We start from the raw sequence: 21,208 nt of genomic DNA on the forward strand, positions 1-21,208 counted from the left end.
TGCCTTCAGTGGACGGCTTGGCGTGTCCTGGGAGGATGAATAAAGAAAGACTCTATGAATGAAACCCTATCCTAGAGGCAGACAAGGACTGCTGAAGTTAGAGCTCCAAAGGGACAGTATGCACCAGGACATACAGAAGGACACACGAGAGGACCTAAACAGACCTGGGAAGGACACGAGACCTAGACAGGCAGCCATCAGCACAGAGATGGTCCCCTGGGGAAGAGAGGGTAACGCGGTGGCATCTGAGTTCCCCGGCTATTTATCTGTAGCTGGCACATGAGGCACACTGTGGGAAGTAAGAGATGTGGTCCTGAGGCAAGGGAAGGAGGAGCACACTGAGGGACCCAAAGCACCCCCTGGGGAAGACTAGCATAGAGCACGCTATCCCTCCAGCGCCCACTCTTCCCACGGTCACTCATTAAGGTGTGTCATCAGTATCTTGCATCTTGTCCAGATGTCAAGATGGGAACTCTGTGAAAGGAAAGGAGCAGACCATGCTGGACACACTGGCTGCTGTCATGAGGGCTGTAGTGGCTGACAGTTGGCACTCAGTATCTGTGTATCACTTTATCTGACCGGACCATACTCACTACACATCCCTTAGCATGCTCTCTGGCTGTCTTCTGCAGCTGGCCCACCACTGTGTGCTCAGTCCTCTCCACCCATCCTATGTTCCCTCAATCCTGGCTTCCCCATCCACCTTTGAGCACGCTGTTCAGATCCTCTGTTCTTCCTAGAATCTTCCTCTTGTTCACCTCTACAACCCTCAAATTCTTCCTCTTCAAAGACAACACTCAGATGTCACCCTGTGAGTCGCTTTCCTAGCTCTGGGTGATCCTGAGACAAATGGTGGGCTCTGGCCTACCCCTTTCCCCGTCACTCTCCTCCCCGGAAGATGTCTTCCTAAGTCCCTGCTTCACTCTGAGACCTGTCCTTCCAAATGTCGCCCGTCACTCCCCCACACCCATCTAATTGCGGGTTACTAAGCTCCCCTCTCAAGCACCCAGGGAGCCTTTCATGCCCCTGACTTTCTCTTCATTCTCCTTGTTCCCTAAAAGCTTTCTCAGGCCTTGCTCTCCTCTCTTGCTTGCCCTAAAGGGCCGAAATGCTGGACAGTTGGAGTTATGGGAAGCTGGCGTCTGACGAAGCATTTCCTACCCTCCTGTTGCTCCCAGTGTGAGATGGTCCCCACAGCTCCTCCCTTTGGGACTCCATTTTCCCAGCACCACACCTCCTCTCATCCTGCGTTCCCTGCCGAGCTGTTTGTCTGTTTGTCTTCGTCCTTGGCAGATAGACATTCTCAGGCATCTGTGGGATGAAGCCACATCGTCTGCCCATCACTGCTCTCCCTCAGCCTCAGCTGATCTCTGAGGCTGCTCCCCTTTGAGTTCCATGATGTGTCTGTCCCATGTCACCCCCGGTTCTGCTCACGGCTGTCTCACGCACTCTTCATGCCTGACTCCCATTCCCGCTACTCACTTAGAATTCCACTCTCCAACGAACCTTCAGCTACTGTCTCAGTGCTAGGAGATCACGGTCTATTTCTAATCCACTTCAGGCCAGAATCATCCTCTTACTCCTCAGGCGATGGCAGAAACCCCCTTCTCTCTGTCTTAGAACTTCCAGATTCACGCCAGGCATTCACGACTGACTCCCTGTGAGGGTGCAATGCCAACCTCTTTCCTTCTTCTCCAGCCTTGGAGATGGGAAAACTTCATCTATGTGAATTTTTAGCATCTACCACACCTTGAGCATCTCAACCACACCATTGCCAAACCTACCAAACCTGCCTGTGCTGCACCTGCGCACTGCCTTCTGTGGGACCCCCTTCCCGGTAACCGGAGTCTTCCCCTGCAACAGCAGGTGTGCGGTGCGCTCGATGCCTCCAAACACCGCATGGGTCCTCCATTACTTTTTGCTTCCACTGTCATTACCCCAAATCGATAACCTCTGTGCACGCCCTTCCCCAACAGCCCCAACATTCCTTTCCCAAATTACACTCAGCTAAGCCTCCAGAACAAGAATCATGAGCTCAGGGGCTCACAACTCTCCCAAAGCCCCACTCCTACTACTTGGAGCCATGCTCAGTTTCCCCCAACTTCCATAGTCCTGTTCTGGCCCGTCTATGGGCTTCATCATATACCAGACATCTAGGCTGAGACTCCCAACTCCAGCGGCGCAGCCTTTGTTCTGCTCCTCTAGCCCAGGGCCCATCTGCGAGGCCGCTCTTTTCTTGATGGCTTTGCACACCACAGCTGGCCATGATGCTCCAGACTGACCTTCACACCCAGGGACAGCTCTCTGTATGAATTCTCTGCCTACTTTTTTGGTGTGTTTTGCTTGGTTTTTGGTGGTTGATGTCTACACCACCAGGGAGCAGTAGAGAGCGCAGGTACACCCAAGCCGAGACACCTACGACCTACAGAGGTACATACAGTACTGACTGACTCCTAGCAGAGTCATACCCCCCACCTCCAGCTTTCCAACCTGGGAACCATGGTGCCCAACGTCTACACAGCCACCCATCATGTCACCTGTCCCTCTATCTTCCCCCTCCCTGTGTGTCCAAGGTCTCCCCTGCAGAGGACTCCTACACCATGGAAGCTGCCCCTTCTTTCACACTCGACTCTGAACTCAGAGGATTGTCCCTTAAAAGGTGGCCTTAGCACAGACCTGTAATTCCTTTCCCCTTAGCTGGCTGAGATCCTGTCTATGTCTTCCAGAGGTGCCTCCTTTATGCAAAAGGTATTCCTTGGGCCTCTGCCAGGCAAACTCCCTTCCCCGATCCCTTGAGACTCAGGCCTGAGCATCCTATAAAACACCCACCGGGTCTTCCAAGCTGGGGTCTGCTCTGGCCTCCTCCTGAGTCTCCTCCTAGCCCTGCTTGGAACCCAGGAGCTAAACCCCCGCCCTTTCCTGGAGCTGCAGGTCCAGTGAGAACCAACTCTGTGGAACACACTCACTGGGACTCCAGAGCTCAGGGTAAACTCTGGGTAAACGGCCACAAGTGTCCAGGTCTCACTCGAGGGCCATAGCTCTTCCCTGTACATGACTTTGCTTTGTTGGCGCCTCTAGGTGTCTCACACAAGCAGATACTGTGCTCTCCTCACAGGGCCACCACTGTCTTGTAGAAAGGAAGCCGGTCATCATGAGTGAAGGGCAGTAGTAGATGTGTAGGCCTGGGGGTGCCGGATACCTGCTCCGCCCTTTGTCACAGCTGGAGATTTCCTGCCACTGGGAGTTTTCCTTCAGTCGGGCTTGAAGGAAGGAGCGCTCCCCACTCGCAGGGTGGGGACTGTGCTAACTGTCAAAGTGTTTCCCACACAACTTATCCCGTCTGATAGTCAGCAAGGACTTCTTTGTTCTAGGGCACAAAATGTTTCCTGTGCAAAAATCCCTCAGGGTCCAATGTATCAATGTGAGACAGAAGGCCTGTCTTTTCACACTCTACTTCTTCCCAGTTAAACTTTTAGAAGATCCCTCTACCCACATAGGTTTATTTCAAATTAAAAGTAGGATTTCACGGGGTTACATATTAATAATCTAGATAGAATAACGTCACCCAGTTTAAATAGCTTTGCCCTTTGGACCTGCTGACCCAGCCAGAAACCAGCTCACCCCTCCATGGACAGCTGATGACATTCACTGCCCACACCCAGCCTGGCAGGAATTCACAGACTGCTATTCGGGTCACCTGTTAGGGCACCCCTGTCTGTATGCCATGTCTTTGGGGAGTCGAGGGCCATCTCTCCATCTGACACACAGTTCCACTATAGACCATGTGTAGACAAGCTGGAAATGGGGCCTTGGCTGGTCTAGACCCAGACGGGTGCCGTGCCCGGCCCTGAGCCTGGTTTTCCTCTGCGGCATCAGCTTCGTGGAGCTGATAAGAACCACCTAACCGTGAAGTCTGCTGTTGTGTGGAGTTCTGAGTGCATTTGCCTTCACGGGGATCATATTTATCTCAGTGTATCCTGGTGCCGGCCACACGGTCCTCACACCTCGGGAGCCAAGTGACAGGCTCACACATCGTGCAAATGTATGCTTGCTGTTTGGAAGATCTGAGAAACATGCAGTGATTTGCAGTGGGAAGGCATTTAAACTCTGCACTCACAAACTTTCCTGGTCATATTTCCCTGTGTTCTCCATATCCTCCCCCACATCCCCCCACCCTTGCATGTTCTTCGCAGTAGCTAACTGGTACAAACAGCACACAGAGACATTTGCGGGTAGGAGAACTACGTGGCTGCAGATACATAGGGCTGTATTTTCCACAGGTGTGTTCCTGCTCTTCTCAGGCAGTGCCTCTTCCAGCCATGCCACTCGAATGGGAAGCTGACTGCCATTCCTATTGGCCTGTCAGTGTGACACCCCTGCCCATGCAATCTGAACTGTGTGGATGATCCAGGACAATTACTGTCTCTCCATGGACAAGATTTTCCTACTTCATCGGCTCTCCCAGCAGGAAAAGGAGAAGCAGAGGTCCGGAGGTCAACAGAGGACAGGAAGTGATGTGAGTTCAGAAATGGCCTGATTCAGACAGAGGAACAGCACTAGGCAGGAAGACCACTTGGAGCACTGAGCGTCCACACTGAGCCAACTCCCGCCTGGGAGGTTCCTTCTCACCCTGGCCTACTAGCAAAGCACGGGTCTGGGACTTCCAGATGCTTGAGAGAGAGAGGGACAGGCTAGGGTAGAACCTAGCATGTGGCATTGGTTTCAAACAAGTGTCTGCTCAGTGCCTGATCAGGTGAACCAAGAAGAAGAATAAAATAGACAGGAACAGAACAGGGCTATTGTACCGTCCGCACGGGGATTGCTTTCAGACAAGAGAATTGCAGTGTGCACTTGTCCCTCAGCAGCCTGCACATGACAATTTGTTTGGCTGACAAAGAGATCAAAATGAAAGAAAAAACAGATACAGACTCCACAGGGACCCATCTGAATACCTTTGTGTATTTTCACGTCTTTGAGGAGTACACAAACTCTTTCCAAAAGGCTCTTATTTTTCCCCCAGAAAACTGCCAAGTTTCAGAGAGTTCAGCAATTGAGACCGCAGGCAGACAGAAACAGAAACCCTAAAAGTGTGTGGCACAGGGGACGGGAGGGCAGAGAGCAGCCTTCACTCAGGCATCAACCTCTTTTACTGTTCAGTCAAACTGTTTACAGGTGCCCTAGTATTTCCTACCCAAGCTCTTCCTACCTTAGTACTTCATACCCTAGTACTTCCTACCCTAGTGTTCCCTACCCTAGTACTCCATACCCTAGTATTTCCTACCCCAGCACTTCCTACCCTAGTATTTCCTATCCTAGTACTTCATACCTTAGTACTTCCTACCTTAGTATTTCCTATCCTAGTACTTCATACCCTAGTATTTCCTACCCTAGTACTTCCTACCCTAATAGTATCCCATACAAAGCTGCAGGAGTTTTGTGCTTTGATCCACACCCAACCTGTTTTGGGGGACAAGAGTGACTATGCCATAGCAGGGTTGGCTTCTTCCAGTTGGAACTATGTACAGAGTAGATCCCTATTTAAAAAAAAAACACCCCCATAGGGTTCCCTTTATTACCCAAGATAATCCAGATCTCTCTGAAGTTGCTCATCTTTATTCAAAACCATAATTTCTTCTGCAATGCCTGTCCCATCCCCAGACAAAGACAGCATCTTTAGATACATCTGCTTCTTAGATACACACAATCACAGACAAACAAACAAAAAAGCATCCTAGCCAATTCTCCTTCATGAAGCACTTGGTACTGTCAAGTACAGTGGCCTAAAAGTGTGCACTTGAACATGTCCAAGTACACACACACACACACACACACACACACACACCAGTTGCCAAAAGAGAAAGATATTTATTTTATAGAGGGGAAAAATGAAATGTAAAATAGGAAGAACACCCGGGGCAAGCCTAGTCATAGGTCTCAGGTTTATTCCAACAACTCCAAGAGAGTCTATGGGCCCCACCTTCTCCCACCCCTGCAACCCAGGGCCAATCCTTGGAGTCCCTTTAGGGAAGTGTAGTTAGTCTCTGCTGACCACAATCCAGGGGCAAGTGTACAAGTTTATTTATACACAGATGCCCAAAGCACAGTGCTCTATAAGTCACAAATGCACGGGATGGGACTAGAGAGGCAGATACCAGATACCGGAGAGAAGCCTCAGAAGTAGAGGTCAGCTGGGAGCACAGAGTCCACACCCTTTGAGGCAAGCAAGACAACTGGCAAATAAACCTAAGCAGAGACTTGCTGAAACTACTGCCTGCAGATGTGTGAGTGCTCACTGGGCTATGTGGCCACCATGAACTGGCCCAGGGCCAGGAAGTAGGATTGCAGGAGTCAACCCAGTCCTGGAGGGAACACAGTCACCCTCTTGTGAACTGTACCCTAAGGGCTTCTGGGTGGGCACCTAGATCAGCTCTGGTCCTGAGGAGGGTCTCAACCCAGGCATCCCATGTCCCAGAGCCGAGTCCGCCCTGATAAAGGAGTAAGTGGTACTTGGGAGCAGTAGCGAGAAAGCTGATTTGCAACCTGGTGGAGAGTCTGCCTGAAGAAAGCAAGGCAAAAGCGCGGCTTTCCAGAGAGATGCAGACAAAGGAAAGGCTCGGGTGCGCACGCGGTGGACTGTGGCACCAAATTCATGCTCACGGTCCAGCGGTTGCCAGAGTCTCCCAGTTCCCCATGAATACACCCTCTCAGAACACAGACTCTCCCACCTGGTCCCTTCCCGACCCAGTGTTCTGGTCCTCACCCTGTTCACCCTCCATCCACAACCGCTGCGACTCCTTCCTCTGCGCATCTGGAACCTCTTCCCTCAGCATCTCCTGCCTTTCTCCTTCCTTCCAGGGAAGCACTGCCTTGACTTCTCTTATCAATCTTGTCGTCGCCCACCACCCCACCCCCCATGACACGCCTTCTGCTGCCCCTGCCCTAGCAGGCTTTCAGCCCGGCGCCTGGGAGTGGAGAGGCGGAATGGTCATGCTACTGTAGTCTGGTGGGTTGGAGCGAACCAGAGGTGCCTCTTTCTTCCATGCTAATGCCCCATTGTTCCTCCGCTTTCTTTACCCACCCAAGCAGCACCAGCTACCAATAATCCATATGAGGTGGGCAGGGGGGGACGACCCATCTTCTTCATGAACATGGGTGCAACCAGTTCCATACCACTGGTCCATGCGCCAGAACACAACCACTGCAGGCGCGGGTACTGTCTTCCCTTATATTTGGAAGCCCCAGGTTCCCAAGCCCTGCCTTCCCTCACGGCAGCCTCAGGAATCCAGTGGTTTGGATTCCAGGGACCCCCCAGTGGAAAGAAACGTATATACTCCAATCTAATCGTCAATTATCTCTAGAGAATTGTGGAATAATCCGGGACAAACTTGATGGCATAAATAATGGGCCAGGTCAGTGTGGTCAGGGACAGCTCTACGGAAGCAGGTTAGTTTTTTAATGTGTGACACCTTTCCTCTGCGCGCACGCAGGGCTTGGGAAAGCCCAGTGTCCCTAAGCTGACAGGCAGTCCCAACGCCACAGAGGTGCCACCAGCTTCCTGTAGCCCACTGACCGATCACAGCCGGGCACACACACACACACCTTGCCGGTCACCCACCACCATATCAGTTCCCTCCCCACCCCACAATCCAAGGTCCCGACTGGACCCCACCAAGCGGGAAGCCACCCGGGCCGCAGGGAACATGGGGCCGGACCACTTACTGGGGCTGAGGAAACACTCGGTCAGCCTTCGGAAGCAACTCGCATTGTTAGAAGGTCCATCTTCCATGTCGGAGCCGAAGAGCAGCGGCCGAGCGGTGGCGAGGGGGAAGGCGGCGCCTCGGGACCGCCACGGAGTTCGGCCACCGGCGGCAGAGCCGGGGCCGAGGCCAGGGCAGCCCCCGCCGGCGCCCGGAAAGCCCGGGGAGTCTGTGCGGCGCGCGCCTGGGTGGAGGGGGAGCCGCGGCGGCGGCGGTGGCCGGGGCCCGGCACGGGCTGGGAGCAGCAAGCCTAGGATCGCAGGCGAGAGGAAGAGCCGCCGCCGCCCGCCGCTGCCACCGCCGCTGCGGTGACTACTGCCGGGGGTAACGCTCAAGGGAGCTGCCTCTTGTCCTCCTCCTCCTCCTCCGCCAGCATCGCCGCCGCCGCCTCCTCCTCCAGCCGCCGCTGCGCCCTCCCTTCTCGGGAGACGCGCGGGGAGGTGGAAAGCAGATGAGGAGGGGACAAGAGGGGGAGGGGGCAAGGGGGGCGGCGGCCAGAAGTACCAGGAAGATGAAAAGGAGGAGGAGGGGATAGGGGAGGAGAAGGCGAACGCCGAGGGAGCGCGGGCCGCCACCCAGCCGCAGACGCCGGCGCGGAGCGCAGAGAGGGCGCTGGGGCCCCCAGCGGGGCTGGCGTGGCCTGCCTGAGACAGGGACCGGGACAGGGGCGGGGGCGCCGCAAGCTCCTCCCGGCTGCAACCAGGCAGCTCCCGGGCCAGGCTCAGGCCCACTGCACTCCGCCCGTTGGCCTCGCCGCGCCGGGGTTCCTGCCGGACTTGGCCGCGGCCGGGCTCGTCCCCAGCCGCTGGCAGCGGGGCCTGGGGGCGGGGAGCGAGCCGCTCCTCCGGGCTGGCCATGGCCCTCCTCCTCAGCCTCCAAGGGGGCAGGCGGGAGGGCGCGGCGGCCCGGACTCGGCGGGCTCCGCCCCCGCAGCACCAGCCCTCCCTGCCGCGTACAGGCTCCGGTCCCGTCCGCCTTTCTTGTCTTGGGTGCCTCTCCGGCTGGGGGTTCACATCGTGTTTCCTTTGGGATTCAAGAAGACCCCAGGCTGGGGACGAGTCCCGAGTCCCAAAGCCTCGGTGCGGACTGGTGCGCACAATCCTCGCCCTTCCCGGCCGGGCTAGGGGCTGCGAGGACGCTGCCCGCGGGCGTGGCGTGGTGTGTGCGCGCTCCGAAGCCTAAGCCGCGGCGACTGCTCCAAAGCAGCGGAGAAAAGCGCCGCAGTGCCGCTGCCCGTGGAGGCGGCGGCGGTGGCGGCGGCGGCAGAAGACGCCCACTGGCGGAGCAGGCGCTCCCCGCGCCGCCACCGCCCGCGCCCACGTTGCACGTCCCCTGGGACTCGGCCCCGCCGCGTCAGGCACCACCACTCCGGCACTCTGTGCATGGTGTATGCACCTGGCCAGCAGTAGCAGGTCTGGCGTTCCAGATTCTAAACCCACAGCCTGGCAGCTGTTCCAGCTGTGTACAAGCCACATCCGCCTGTGGGTGACCTGAGTCAAGGAATCCTCCCTTTAGCCGGCTAGCAGAACCTACCAAGCAGTGTTCAGTTGGAGCTGCGGGAGGGAAATTGAAAGACGGACACTTAGCAAGAGTTTTAAATCAAGGCAGAGTTCCCATTAGGTCTCAAAATGAGGTTCGTCCTGGGACTTGCCTTCCCATACCCGCTTTAAAACGAACTTCGTGTGCGCCAGAGTCCACTTTGTCCCCGTGGGGCTAGAAGATAGAAAAAGCAAACTACGGCACAAACACAAACTTAAGAGTTCACAGCTCTAAAACCTAGGAACCATCTGTCGCCAGCAGCTTACTTGGCCCCCCTACTCCTTCAGCAGCTTGCAATTCAGACTGCTTCTGTAGAAGGAAACTGGTCAGATGGGCTCTCTGAACAAGGAAGTTCGGAAGTTGGGCGCGGTTAAGTAGCGGTTAAGCTCAAGAGCAGGTGCTGGCATTCAGTGCAAGCCTACACGAACCATCTCTGCACACCCGGTTTGAGTGTGGGGCAGTGCCCTCTTCGTCTCTTGATAGGACAGTTAGGGTCATTTTCCCCGGAGAGAGAGAGCGCGCGAATGCCACAGCCCAGCAGCCAAGCTTGCGCTGCAGGGCAGCAGCTGGGCTGACCCAGGGCTGAGACTCCTGGCTTGCGACCTGCCAGGGACCCAGGGACCATTTCTCCTCATCAAAGTTTTCTTCTTTATTCAAACGTTTTTCATGAGTTTGGTTTGTAGCGAATTCCACATTCTTCGGCAGTGAAGTCTTTACTCCTCCCCTCTCGAATCCAAACCCCTGAGAGTGGAAAAGTAACACTCACAGTTACACCAAATTGATCAAGTGACATTCCAGGGACGTGGTGCTTCAGGTGTCCACAGAAAAGTTCCCGGGCGGTTTGGCAATTCCGGGACAGACTTATTCAGCATGTCACCGGAGCCAGTCCACCTTAGCCAGGGATCCCTGGATTTGGGAAACACGAAAATGGTACTGTGAGTCTTACCTTAGGGGCTAAGTGTGCATAGACATTATTTTCTCATCCATCAACCCCTAACCCCAATGGACAAAAAAAAAATGGACAGAACAAGTTGTGCTATGGGGTTTGTATCTGCAGCCTCGGTAACGTTAGCGTCTTCAGAGCCGCACAGACCCGACCCTTGCTTGCTTGGCTGAGAGCCACATTAGTGCAGGTTCCTGGGATTGGGTGCTCCCACAAAAGCGGTTAAGCAAAGGGGTTCTCCTTGAAGAGTTAATCGTTAATTCTTTACAGGGCAAGTCGTTTCTTCATGCCGCTAGGGCTTGTCGCTCGTTGGTTTTTGAGTTATTAAAACGATTTTCCAGGTACTAGGAATTTTACTTCCAGGTGAATATAAGCTACATCGAAGGCGCAGGAGGCAGGTGAAACACATTAAATATTTGTTCTGTTAGTCTTTGTTAGACGGAGACTCAAACTCCTTAGCCTTTTTCCAAAGTCAGCCTTCTTCCTATTTTCTGTCCGTTTCCCCAGATTACTTGCTGGAAGGGACGCATATCCTGGACAAATTACAAAATCACAAAATGTAGCCACAGGAAAGGAGCGCTCGGAGGAGGTATAAATCAGCAATTACATTTTGATCGCCCCCCCTCTTCCCTTAATACTGGCGTCCATGGTTGTTGATTTAAGGCTTCTAGGCACCTGGCTGTTCTGAATTCCAAACAGGGATCTAAAGGGTAGGTCTGAGCTTTCAGATGCGGTGTTACCCTTCACTTTGGCGTTTCTCTGCGGATACAACTGGCCACTGGACCTCGTCACGACAACTTTTTGTAGAAAAAACAAAAACAACAACAACACATCACTCAGCCTCAAGAAGTGCTGAGGTGGTGTTCCTAAACTTGGCCATGTAGTTAGTGTTGGAATGGCATCAGACTGTGCTCGACTGGACCACAGCTGTGGATGTTAGGGTACTGACAAAGGAAATCAGGTGCCCCGGTAGTCTCAAAGCTCTTGGTAAAAATGATTCTCCTCACCTCAGGTGAAACATCAGCCCAACTTGCAGGGATTGAAAACTAAAAGAATAGTAAAACAGCGGTTAGCACCAGCAGACATCAGAATTACCTAGTTTATGTTATATGCTCTTAAAATACACCGTTTCAAGGCAGAACCCAAGATACGTGAAAATAATGATTTTCTTCAAAAATGTAAATTAATAGCTTTAGCATGGTTAACATTTAATAAACTTTTGGTAGACCTATAGGTCAGTGAATTTCAATAAATTCCTGTAACTTTTGTATCATGGCAGGCAGGGGTGGGGGGCGCTGTTTTTCTCTCTTTTAAAATGCTAATAACTGTAGTTTATTAACATATGAAAACCAAGGCTAATTAAATGTTAAACTGGCTTATTTAAACAGACAAGGTGTGTGTGTGTGTGTGTGTGTGTGCGCGCGCGCGCGCGCGCGCGCGCGCGCGCTTGCACGCCCCTTTCTCTTAACCTGATTTTAACTTTTAGAACTTACAATATAGAGCCAAGCCTTCAAAGCTGGTGGCCATTGTTGTCAATTTAGACTCCCTAGTTATCAGTAGTGCTATTTACACAGACCTTTTTTCTCCTGCTAGGATGCTTTACCCACTGTCTGCTGAGATAAACTTCCAGGCTCCCCTAAGCCCAAGTCCCTTCAGAGCTGGTTGTAACTCTGACTTGGCAGGAAGTTTCCTTCAATTTCCCTCACCCTCATCCCCCAATACAGTTTTGTTTCTAGGCTACTGGAATTTGGTTCTGGCCAGCACAACTCAAGAGAGTTGCTGCCTATGTGGTTTACACTGGCAGTTCCATCTTACACAGCCTGGCACCGGGAGACTTGCTGCCCCATGACATTTTATAAAAGACATACAGAAAGACAGACAGACAGACATTCCTTCCTCCCTGCCACCTGCTAAAAGGTTACAAATTTCTATTATTGTTTATGTTAACAAACCTTACTAAAGTGAGGGTTGTATTCTTACAGTAATGTCACAGTCAAGCCTAAAAAGGAAAAAAAAATGGAACATTATAATTCCAATAAGAAAAATACTATTGAAGTCAACTCTAGGGTGGGGAAGTCTTGAAAACAAACCAAAGAAGGTAAAAATAATTCCTTCACTTACTGTTTAAGTTCCTGTCTCACCAGTCAGGTTACTTTATAAATCCAATCACTCATTATTTAGAGAAGCTTTAATTTTATTATTTTATATGGTAAAACAAATAGCCAGTATAAGTGTGCATTATTCTTCCCAGAGTAAATAAATATCAGAATACTGTCTAGTTACTTTGATTTTGATTTTGCAACATATAAATTCACATAAATCTCAAGGGTTCACTTCTTTGCAAAAAAGGGTTACGTGTATTTCTTAACAGGAAGAAGGTCCAAAAAAAAAAAAAAAAAAAAAAACCTTTACTGGTCCAGTTGTAATGTTTACTTCTTCCTTCATGGCAGTAAGTTCTGCACAATTGCTGTGAATATCGAGTCTCAGGGGAACTGGTGAGGTACAGTAAGGAATATTAAGTTCTTGGATAACCATGCTAACTTCTAACAACACTCCAAGATGACCCTGACGTTTAACCACCCAGAACCAAGTTTCAAAGTCTTGCCTCTAAACAGTATCAAATCCCTGTGGAAACCCAAGACATTTACAGGATACTGAACTGTTTCTCTGTGCTCAAGGCCACATAGAAGTTGGAGCATAGGCCCGGAGCTCTGCTTAAATAACCAGCATTGCCACTGAACTTCCACAAATAAGATACAATGATTTCACTGCAAAGCAAAGAGAACATTGTGTCTCAAAATCTCAACAATAAACCTAAAATATTCCTTCCAGAGAACTGAAGGTCATTCCCCACACTAGAGTAGGAAGCCAGCATGAGAGACATCCAGATACAGAGTACATCCTAAATGGTCTATCCTGAACCTTGGGTAGGAATGAGTTTCCAGGTATCAGCGAGGGAAGTGCCCAGACGGCCTCTGAATCCATCCTCTGTGCTCATGGCTCAGAGCCCTAGTAAGCTGTCAGGTGAATGTGTTTACTTCACTTGTTATTGAGAATCTTCCTAACAACATTTTTATTTAATTTTTAAAGTAAAATTTGTTTACTTATTAATTTATTATGTGTACACATCACATGTGCATGGGGTGGGGTCTATGTGCCATGTAGCATGTATAAGGGTCAGGGAACAACTTTCTATCCCCCCCCCTTTTCTTCTACTATGTGGGTCCCAGGGATCAAACTCAGGCTTGGTGGCGAGTGCCTTTACTGGCTGAGTCATCTTTCTTTGGTTCAATATTTTCACTTTTAATTGTCAAATTTTTATTATGAGCCTCAACAAGTATATTAGCAAGCTGAGGCAGTTATAGGAGAAAAGAAAACTTTGTTTGGATTAGACAGTTCAGTCTTAAAACTATCCAAATGATTCCTTCATCTAGGAATTGATTCTTTTCCATTCTTCTCACAAGTAAGTGAAGTATGGCTCAGGGCACAGGTGGGCATGCAGAGTCTTGTCTCATCTGGACCATGGTTAGATGGGCATTCGAGGGCATGAGGCTGCGGGAGGGTTTGGACTAGCTGTTCTGATGTCTCGTTTTGGCTCTGGAAAATGGCAGGTGTTGTCAAAAAGAGAAAGAAAGGCTCTTGGTCTCTGAGTTTCTCTTATTAAAAGTGTCAGAAGGGCAAAGGAGAGAGAGATAGAAGCAGAGTCAGAAGGAAAGGGGCATTCAGCAGGGTCACAGGGGATGTGCTGTGTTTAGAACAGCGATCAGACTAGTCTTAAAGGGTTTGGATATTGGGTTTTGAGGCCCTTATGTAGACCACAGCTTATTAAACTGTGGGCCCCATGTGGAATTGAGTAATTGAATGTGAGGCTTCAACAACCAAAAATAAAAAAAAAAAATGACAATAGATAAATGCTTCCAAACATTCAACCACCAAATGCTAATCCAAATCTCCTGCTGCTTCCCAGGAGCCTCCATCCTGGAAACACAGGCCTGTACTTTGCACTGAGCATGCCCACAAAGGTCTTGGCGGGAGTTGGAGACTTTCGTAGTGAATTTATTGAATTGCAGTGTCTTTATTCAACATCATCTTTCCTGCTCTTCTGGAGGCCTACTGGATTTGTTATGGAAATGCAGACTTTCGAGATTTTGCTATTCCTTCTTCCGTGGTGGTGGCATCATCTTTGGGAAGGATTGCCTTCGAGAGTTGGAGCTTTAAAGTTGTTCCTTGAGTCGTTGATTTGAATTTTGTCAAAAATTCTGAAAGTTTGGCTTGAGAGTAAGACAGAATTTCCAACAGTTTTTGAATTGACCTAAAATATACTTCTGCTGTTTTGTACAGTATCCTTAAAAGATGTTGTATTCACAGCATTGACAACTATATAACCAAAATATATTGATCAAGTCTGAAAACCATTAAATTGAAGATGTTCTGTTTCAAATATTAAGAATTAATTTTTTTTGTTTTTGTTTTTCAAGACAGAGTTTTTCTGTGTAACAGCCCTGGCAGTCCTGGAACTTGCTTTGTAGACCAGGTTGATCTCAAATTCACAGAACTCCTCCTGCCTCTGCCTTCTGAGTGCTGGGATTAAAGGCGTATGCCACCACTGCCCAGCAAGAGCCAAGCATTTTTAAAAAATTTTTCTTTTTGAAAAAATAAGCTTGCCTATCTCATTAATATGCATATTTATTTTAGTCTTTAATAAGCAGTAAATTGAGGTGCTTGTACGCTTAGCCTGCTACCACCACTGTCAAATTTTTTAAAGTTATTTCTATGTGGAAGTATATAAACTACACTAAAATATCAGATGTCATGGGAAATATCCATAATAAATCCTATTTTACTGTGTGCTTGTTCTTACAACATTCATTGTCATAGTCTGAGAAGCTCAATGTGAAGGTGACCACAGTGACAAGCAAGGCTAATTATGTCATCCGAGAAGGATTTGCCCAGACAGAGTGCCCAGAGGCGTTTGTTGGCTTTATTTCCCATGTCATGTCGGTCACCTTTAAAGGATGCATCTGGCTAAGCTTGGAATGTGTGGTCTAAATGTACAGGAAAGTCTGTCTGGGCTGCCATTGCTCAGTTGCCCCCTTGGCAACAAAGCCAAAGTAGCCATGTCCTGCATGCTGACTAAGTCAGCTCCCAAAGGATTCGAGAGAATGCTCCAGATGGGCAAATATGTTCTACATTCTGGGTGGACTCTGCATTGCCTCCTTCCCAGAGTATCTGCCTTTGGAACCTCCAGTTCTTCGGTGGGTATCTATCTCATCTCAAGGGTTTTTGCTCCACAAACAAACATAACCTTACATGCTTCTTACTCTGAATCACCAAAAATGCATTTAAGCAAAACAGGAATCACGGAGTGGCTTGGAGACAATTATATCATAGTTACCAATTAGCCGTGGCTGCTTTTCCATCCGTGATGCAAAGGCCTTACACAGGGCACTGAGCAACACAGGAGACGGCACCTCAGAGTCGCCTCAACTGACACCATTAGGCAGCCTTCAGAATGATCCCCCTACTTTGTGAAAAAGATAGAAAACAGTAATAAGACAAAGCAAAATTTAATGTGATTGTTATATGATTCTCTTATATGATTGACAATTGAGCCGTTGATGTGATCACCTTGATGTGAATCTTAATAGTTCCTATAAATACTTTCCTTTTTGCCTTTGCAAGCAAAAGATCCAATAGCTTTGCATATAGAAGCAGCCCACTGTTTACTGAGCTCCTCAGTCTGTAGATGAAAGAGGAGGTTGGAGAGATGTCTAGGATCTTGGCGTATCTCACAGTTCCCATAAAGATTACAATGGACACAGATGTACTGAAGCAAAGGAGAATCCATGAGGCATGGGGACTTCTCGATGGACAGTGGTCGGTTGAACCCCAAAACCTGTCTCTGAGTTTTTATTAGCTGTGCTACAGTAGGATTTGAATGCATCCGTGTTAAGCCACCCTTTTAAAAAGAGGTGACTTTTTTTTTTAGGCAAGAAGTTCACTATTATAAATAAAACACCATTGTTTTTATTATGGAAAAGTACACATAACAGAAAATGCATGAACTACTTTCTGTGCATGCAGTACTGTGACATTAAACACATTCACAATGTTGTCCAGCCATCCATCTCCCAATGTGTTTCTCATTTCCAAACTGAACACCACCTATACCCAAAGCCCAGAGCTGCCCTGAACCCACACTGGTGGCCCAGTATAATAAGCTGGAGAAGGGGTGACTCACAGCAGTAGGCAATAAAGGCAGGCTGGACACTCGAGAGAGGTTTTCATGAAAGATCGTAATGTTAACTCTGCACAGGTGAAAGCTAAGGGGTTCTGCTGTAGCAAGAGAGATGAACCCAAAATGATGCAGGACAGAGAACCAGCCAGGGGGGTCTAGGAAGGTCAGTGGCCAAGAAGCGGGGTCCAGGGGCCCATGCTTGTCTCTGTCGGCTTCTTAGCAGTTCTGAGAACTACTGAATACACAGTGTATTCAGGTGTTTATAGGATGTCACGTGGGGTTTGAAGCACACCTGTACTAATGAAGGATATCCTTCTGTATATGTATTGTTTTTATTGGTTAATGAATAAAGCTGTTTGGGCCAATGGCTTAGCAGAATAAAGCCAGGCAGGAAATCTGAACAGAGGGAGAGGAGAGAGAGAAAGAGAGAGAGTCAAGGAGATGCCACATAGCTGCTGAAGGAGAAAGACACCAGACCCTTGCCAGTGGTCCACAGCTTCATGGCAATGCTCGGTTTGGTGGGAATTGGTTAATTTAGAATGTAAGAGCTGATTAGTAATGTGCCTGAACCATTGGCCAAACAGTGTTGTAACTGATGTGGTTTTTGTGTGATTATTCTGGTCTGGGCAGCAGGGAAACGTAAGAACAGTCTCTGTTTGCTTGTAGTATACCACATCTAAATCAGAGCACACAGGTCCAGCACCTGAGACTCGCACCATTCTTTGTGGTGATGACACTCACAACCCTTTCTTCTAGCTTTTGGCTGATTTCGAAGACTCAAAAAAGACTCTTGCTGTGAAAGTCAGTGGTCTTCTTTCTTATAAATATCATCCCCGGGTAAGTAGAGTGAAAGAAACTGTTTTATATTTTGCTTCGTTTTAGCTACTTAGCTTAAGTTTTTAGAGCCCTTTTTGCCTAAGACCAGTAAACTGGAGGATTATGTGTTTTAGGGATATGATAAAGTCACAAACCCATAAGACATCGCAAGGTGACAACTCGTAACAGAGCAATCCAGCCACTCGATGCCCTGCAGCCACCCGGAACACCTGACACTCAGCCTCCTGCACTGCCCACCAGGGAGGGAAAACAGATGACTCACCTGTCACCTGCCTGTTGGCCCTTTCGTCTCTCTCTGGGGTTCTAATTATCACTATTTCACAGACCTAATTACCTCACCCTCATAACCCCCATGCCAGCTTGTAGGGGTCCTCGCAAGGATAGAAGGTCCCAAGTCTCTGGATACAGGGCTTACTGGGCCGGAAGCAAAATGTATGCAGATCTGATAAAGAGCTCACAGCTTCTCCTACAGTAGCACAGGAACTCACTCATTCCCAAAATGCAACAGTGCTCTTGTAAGCCCTGGAGAGATGCACAGACTGCTTTAATGGTCTGCTTCCCTCCTTCCTGCCCTGTGGTGGTTGACTTAAAGGATCAAAGGTCACACTGTGTAGGTGGAGGCTGCTCATTCATTTCCCAGCTGCCCGGATGGCAATAATCACACAGAAACTGTATTAATTACAACACTATTTGGCCAATAGCTTAGGCATATTTCTAGCTAACTCTTACATCTTAAATAAACCCATTTCTATTAATCTGTGAATCACAATGAGACTGTGGCCTGCCAGTAAGGTTCTGGCTGGCTGACTGGTGTCCTTTTCCTTGGGCAGCTACATGGAGCCTCTCTGACTCCGCCTACACTCTCTATCTCTGTTGGGATTTCCTGCCTGGCTTTATTCTACTAAGCCATTGGCTGAAACAGCTTCTTGAATATCCCATGGTAATAAAACATATTCATAGCGTACAAAGGGGAGTCCCACATCATCACTCTATTTCTGTTACAGTGAGATAAAGACTTGGAGCTTCAAGGCAGGCAGTGTCAATCAAGGCCATGGTCCTCCCTCACACGAGTGGGCCTCACCCACTTAGGTCAGCCTTAACAGTGACAACAGTGGAATCTGAGGATGTAACCTGCTTCCCGGTGGCAGCAGATGCACAAGGTAGCCCCTGTGCTTTTCTGGAGCTCCAGGCTTCTCTTCCTGCTCTGAAGACTTCTTGCTTTCCAGATCAACCACCTGAGCATTTTCTAACTGCATATGTATGTATAAGAATGCAACGACACAATACATTTGTTTATACACATGTGGACACATACGTGTTCATATGTTTATGCATATATATCTGTCTGTGAATGTATACTTACATGTCTGAATATGTATATATCATGTGTGTATATACATGTTTGTATATGTGTATATTTGTATGTGCATATGTGTGGCTTCATGGATTCTTGCATATATGTGTGCCTTTATATGGATGTATGTGTGTACACATGTTTATGTTTGAATGCATGTGCATGTATATAAGCATGTCCATATATTTGTGCATGTGTGTTTGCACATGCACATGTGGGTGCATACACTGTTGTGTGCATGCATATATATGCCTCTGCATGCATGATGCATGTTTATGTATACACACTTGTCAGAATGTCTGTTAAACCCCCCCCCCATTGGCTCTAGTTCACAGGAGAACCCCAACGGGTATACTTCCTTACATTTTCACTGCCTGTGTTTCCAGATTTTTCTCCTACGGATTCCTGAAGAAACATTCTTTTTTAAAACTATAACCTCTGGTGTTTCCTTTTCAAAATGTAAGCTGGATGTGGGGAAGCTGAATCTGCATGATCCGTTCACTGAACCCAAAATAAAGTTATTAGAAGTGCCCTTCCATTACGCCTGTGTAGAGACAGCTTTCTCTGTGTGACACTCTACACTGACTGTCCCCGCTGTCATAGGCAGTGCTATCTCCAGCTCTCTTCCAGATAGCATCCTTCCTCCTCCCACACACCGCTTTCTCCCTCCCTACTCTCGGTGCTAACAGGTTTTGCACATTAGCTCTTACCAAAAGAGAAAAATCCTCTCTTGAATGAGGAACCAGCATGCACATTCTCTCACGCCCAGGAAGAACTGCTAGCCTAGCGGCATCCACCAATGAATTGTAAGGGCTTTGGTTGCTTCTTCCAGAGGGAGACCTGAGCCAGCCAGACATGTCCAGGTTCTGTGCCAAGGGGTGGGTGCATGGTTAGATGGGATGGGAAGGAATGGGAGGCTGTCTGGGCAGGGAGGGGATCCCTTCGTTCTGGTTCATTGGGAGGTTCCTAAGGGTTATAGAGAAACAGCCTGCTGGCCAGCTTGCTTGAGAGGTCAGGATAATCCTGTTTGCCTTCAGGGCAGCCTCCCTGATGTGCAGTGTCCATCTTATCTACACACAGGTGATGCGACAGGAGAATGGTGTGGGAGGTCCTTCTGTATATGTGCTGCTTTCATTGGTTAATGAAAAAATGAACTGCTTTCGACCAATGGCTTAACAGAATATAGCCAGGCTGGAAAAGACAAATAGAGAGTAGGCGGGGTCACAGAGAAGCCATGTAGCCACCACTGGAGACAGACACACTGGAACCTTGCTGGTAATCCACAGCTATGTGGTGATACACAGATTGATAGAAATGGGTTAATTTAAGATGTAAGAGCTTGACAGGAATCTGCTAGAGTCATTGGCCAGGCATTGTTGTAATTAATAAAGTTTACATGTGAATATTTCAGGTCAGGGCATCCAGGAACAAACAGACAACCTCCAACAACAGGAGAAGGTACAGTGACTTCATTCAAAGAGTTAAATCAGGCAGATAATTCCCACTGAAACACAGTCAAATGCAATTTTATCCCAGTGCTCTCTGTGATATAATCGCTTTCTCTGAGAGCAGAAGGAGTAACAGAGCCTCTGAGTTGACACAGAGAAGTTGAGAAGAAGCCTCACCCAGCTTTTCTACCAAGCCCAAGGAAGGAGTCTGTCCACAAGGCGAGCCTAAGGCTCCCAGGGCTAGCAATGAGCCGCAATGAAAAGAGAGCTCAGTAGAGTGCTCATGGTGGGAAGAGATGTGTGGTCATTGAAGTGGTGTTACCGCATGGTTTAGCCTCACACAAAACTAAGCGCTCTTCTTCCCTTTAGGACAACAAATGATGTGGGCCCAGTTAGAGGTGCAGAGAGAAAAAGCTGAGGAGTTGCTCTTTATGAATGCTCACTACCTTTTTGGTTACTGTGGATACCATAGAGACATTGCTGCTGAGGATTGTAAAGTATCTGTGGTAGATGCGATTGAGTATCCACGCTGTATACTGTTGGGTACTGTGGATGCCCATGGTGGGTGCTGTACAGTACTGATGTGTGCCTGTGGTAGACACCATTGGGTACTGTGAATATCCAAGGTTAGTACTGGTAAGTGGTATCAGGTACCCACGGTGAGTACCATTGGGTACTGCTAGGTGTATTAGTAGGACTGAACTGGGGAAAATACATTTAAGAATCTTGGTCTTTGTTTTTTTTCTTAAGGAGTATAACATCAAATTAACATCAAATTAGGGAGGTATAAGAACACCTAAGTGAGAGATTTCATCTCTAAAATTTTGAAAGTAATATAGCATAAAAGGATTTAAGGCCATATACAATCGTTTACCAGCTCTAAAATGTAAACAGACTGTTGCCAAAAGAGGCAAGAAAGCTCAGCAGGAAGCTAAAGCAATTTCTACCGAGAACACAAAGGGAAAATTACTCTCTCCACTTTCCATGAAGGCAAATGTCCAGTTCAACACAGGGTGCTCTCTCCTGAGACAGTCATTTCTCGGGGACAAAAAGAAAAAATAATGGATTCTTATTTTCACAAATTGACCTTGA

General features: G+C 48.6%; 1 protein-coding gene across 12 annotated transcripts in view; it reads right to left on the bottom strand.

Moving 5' to 3' along the window:
* Pde10a (phosphodiesterase 10A) overlaps positions 1 to 21,208 on the bottom strand; it is a 449,138-nt gene that overhangs the window by 186,428 nt on the left and 241,502 nt on the right. For 5 of the 12 annotated variants that reach the window (XR_005976773.1, XR_005976772.1, XR_005976770.1 and 2 more), the window contains exon 1: positions 7,720 to 8,629. The exons of the other annotated variants lie outside the window; for them this stretch is intronic. Coding sequence is in view for 1 of the 5 variants with exons in the window: in XM_041680078.1 (XP_041536012.1) it covers positions 7,720 to 8,614 (895 nt within the window). In the remaining 4 variants the exon portion in view is untranslated. Of the gene's footprint in view, positions 1 to 7,719; positions 8,630 to 21,208 lie in introns of those variants that run through there. 12 annotated transcript variants of the gene reach the window in all.

This window comes from Microtus oregoni, unplaced genomic scaffold (assembly GCF_018167655.1).
Source record: "Microtus oregoni isolate MIOR12 unplaced genomic scaffold, Mior012 000033F_ref0000390, whole genome shotgun sequence".
In the NCBI taxonomy this organism is placed as follows: Eukaryota; Metazoa; Chordata; class Mammalia; order Rodentia; family Cricetidae; genus Microtus; species Microtus oregoni.